This window comes from Mangifera indica, chromosome 13 (assembly GCF_011075055.1).
Source record: "Mangifera indica cultivar Alphonso chromosome 13, CATAS_Mindica_2.1, whole genome shotgun sequence".
NCBI classification, from domain to species: Eukaryota; Viridiplantae; Streptophyta; class Magnoliopsida; order Sapindales; family Anacardiaceae; genus Mangifera; species Mangifera indica.
The window spans coordinates 8,878,898-8,881,680 of record NC_058149.1 but is presented as its reverse complement, the minus strand read 5'-3'; the positions used below and the strand labels follow the sequence as shown (position 1 = coordinate 8,881,680).

At 31.2% G+C, this 2,783-nt stretch overlaps 1 protein-coding gene across 1 annotated transcript; it reads left to right on the top strand.

Annotated features, from left to right (window-relative positions):
* The first annotated feature begins 1,065 nt into the window (after positions 1–1,065).
* On the top strand, positions 1,066–2,123 carry LOC123194363. The gene has a single exon (XM_044607549.1). It carries the CDS (start codon positions 1,492–1,494, stop codon positions 1,873–1,875), a length of 384 nt encoding a protein of 127 aa, XP_044463484.1. The 5' UTR covers positions 1,066–1,491; the 3' UTR covers positions 1,876–2,123.
* The last annotated feature ends 660 nt before the right edge of the window (positions 2,124–2,783 follow it).

The window sequence follows — 2,783 nt, the reverse complement described above, 5'->3', positions numbered from 1 at the left end:
GTCATCTAATGAGTAGAGTTGTTTTATCTTTAATTCAAAATTCTTAAATTATATGATGATATATTATTTTTGTATATGAATTGTGTATTGTATTAAAAATGGGTATACATAATTTTATTAGGGTAATTATTATGAATCTATTGCAAGAAAACTTTGGGTAAAATCACTGAAAATAAATTAAAAGTCTACTTAAATTTAGTAAGAATTATGCTAACCAATATTAAAAATAAAATAAAACAAATTTTTTCCTATAATTATAAAAAAAATTAAAAAAATTTGTTGATTTTTGGTATTATAAATTTTTACGATTAAATTTGAGAAGCGTAGAAAAAATTTCAACTGGTGAAACAAAAAGGCAAGTTCATAAAATTTTCATTCATTATCCTGTTAAGATTATACTATTTCAAAGGAAGCACTTAAGAAAATGCAAAAAATATTGAGCAAAATGATTTTTACAATGTTCAACAAATTGGCTTACCCCCTCAGGTTATGATTTCCAATTCATTATCAATAAAACTATATATATATATATATATATATATATATATATATATATATATATATATATATATATATATATATATATTCGTTTTGTACATAATTGTATATATAAATAATATATTATTATATGATTAATTAATTTTAAATTAAATATAAAATAATATTCAATTATATATAAACACATCTTTTGTATATATAATTTCTGTATTTAAAATTATATATATCAAAAATTGCTTGTACAAGAATTACAAAAAAAGTTAGGACAAACAAATTTATTAGATACTTTATTCTTCCGGTGAATCAATGTGGTGCTGATAGTCTCATTAATCATAGAACATAACATCATAATACCAATTCGACAGCTTAATAACTTCTTATTGAAATCATTTAAGTGATTGTTCAGGGACATACCTGGTCGGAAAACCTTTTTTCTTCAAATATAGTACATTTTTAGTATTCTTGTCCAAATGTTTTTCCTCCAAACTCTGCAAAGCTTCCGTCCAAGCGTCTCTTTTGCTCACTCCTGAGACATGAATGAGTTATCTCACATGTTTGCCCATTGATCTTTTTCAATATTGCATCAGTCACATCCCTTAGTTTTTCTTCCTTAATGGCCACCTCTAATTCCTATTGACACTAGATATACATCTCTTCCAGTTTACATTGTGAAGGAATTTTACTCTTCAAATTTCTCTACTTCAAAATTGTCTGCGAGGATGATGAATATTCTGTCATTTTCTTCTTTAAAACTAAAATTCAAATGTAGAATTCCAATAGCCCTTTAGTAGGTAAATAAGGCCGTCTTGACTCAGTTGTTCGCCACCCATACCGCCCAACTTCACATCTCCCATCCAAACCCCAAAATTTCTCATTCTCGTGGAGGGACCCACCTGCATTTCCATTATTCCTTGTTCCTATTCTTCAACTTGAACTTCATCCATCCCTTCCATTCATCTTCCTCTTCCTCTTCCTCTTCCTCTTCTTTTAGCCATGGATGACTATAACCGGTCAAAGTCTTACGGCCCCAACTCTATGCAGTTGGACACCTACTACCCTCCTCCTCCCACCTCCAGACCGACCGCTTCCTATGACCTCAGGAGCTACAGTGCCTCTTATGCTCACACTCACATGCCTAATTTTGATTTCGACAACAATAACTCCAACGTTAGGGACTTCAAGTTAAAGAAACGGAAAAGTACTTTTGCCTCTTCTTCTTCACTTCCTTGGAGATTTGCTGACCCTGAGTTTCAGCGGAAGAAGAGGGTTGCCAGCTATAGAATGTACAGTGTTGAAGGTAAGGTTAAAGGGTCTTTGAGGAAGAGCTTTAGGTGGCTTAAGGGTAGGTGCACTCAGGTTCTATATGGCTGGTGGTGATTTTATTCTACTGTTATTTTTTTTTCTTATTTTGTTATTGTTGTTATTCATTTTATTTTGTGCTTGTTCTTATGTCGTGATCTCTGTGTGACAATAAGGATTTTCCTGTCACAAAACAGGGGAAAAAAGAGAAGAAAATTTTATATGTGGATAGTTTGCTATCAATTCTTGATGTGGTTTGGCCACTTAGGGTCAATCTTTAATGTAAATTTTATCTGGTTTTAATTTATTTGCCTATTCTTCTGAAACTTTTGTTATCAAATTTCTTTCTGTTGAAATTGATTTATACTTTTATAATTAACTGTGATATTGCCTATTTGTGAACGTTTGAATTTGGAAATGGTTATTGGTTAATAAGCTACATCTTTTGAATGTTACAGAAGAGGGTTTTCTGTTGTAGAGATTGAATTTTGGTGTTCTAAGCATAAGCTATATTTAATGGAATTAAGGTCGTCTACATTGTATTAAGATTGAGATGCCAAGGTGCTTGATGTTTAAGCTCTAGTTGAGTAGCCTAGTTTTTGTTGCTCCTTTTTATAATGTATTTATTTTTAATTCCTTGATTAATAGGCAGTGCACTGGATGAGTACTGATGACAAAAATGTTGTGCATGATTCATATCAAAGAAATGCTGCCAGTGAGTTTATGATAATCCCTTTATTACATTTTTTTTCCATCTGAAACTTGATGAAAACATTATTCGATTTGATCACCCTGAAAATGCTTACTCATAGCTTGTCTCACAATTTTGTCAGTATTTCTTGGACTTTGCAACTTACAATGGTACTCTAGGTTTCCACTGTTATTGTTGGTTTATTGTCACAATATGAACAATAATTTCTCCTGAAACAGGAGTTTGATATGTTTTATCTTCGAGAATTATGCCAGCCACACCCACCTGTATAGGC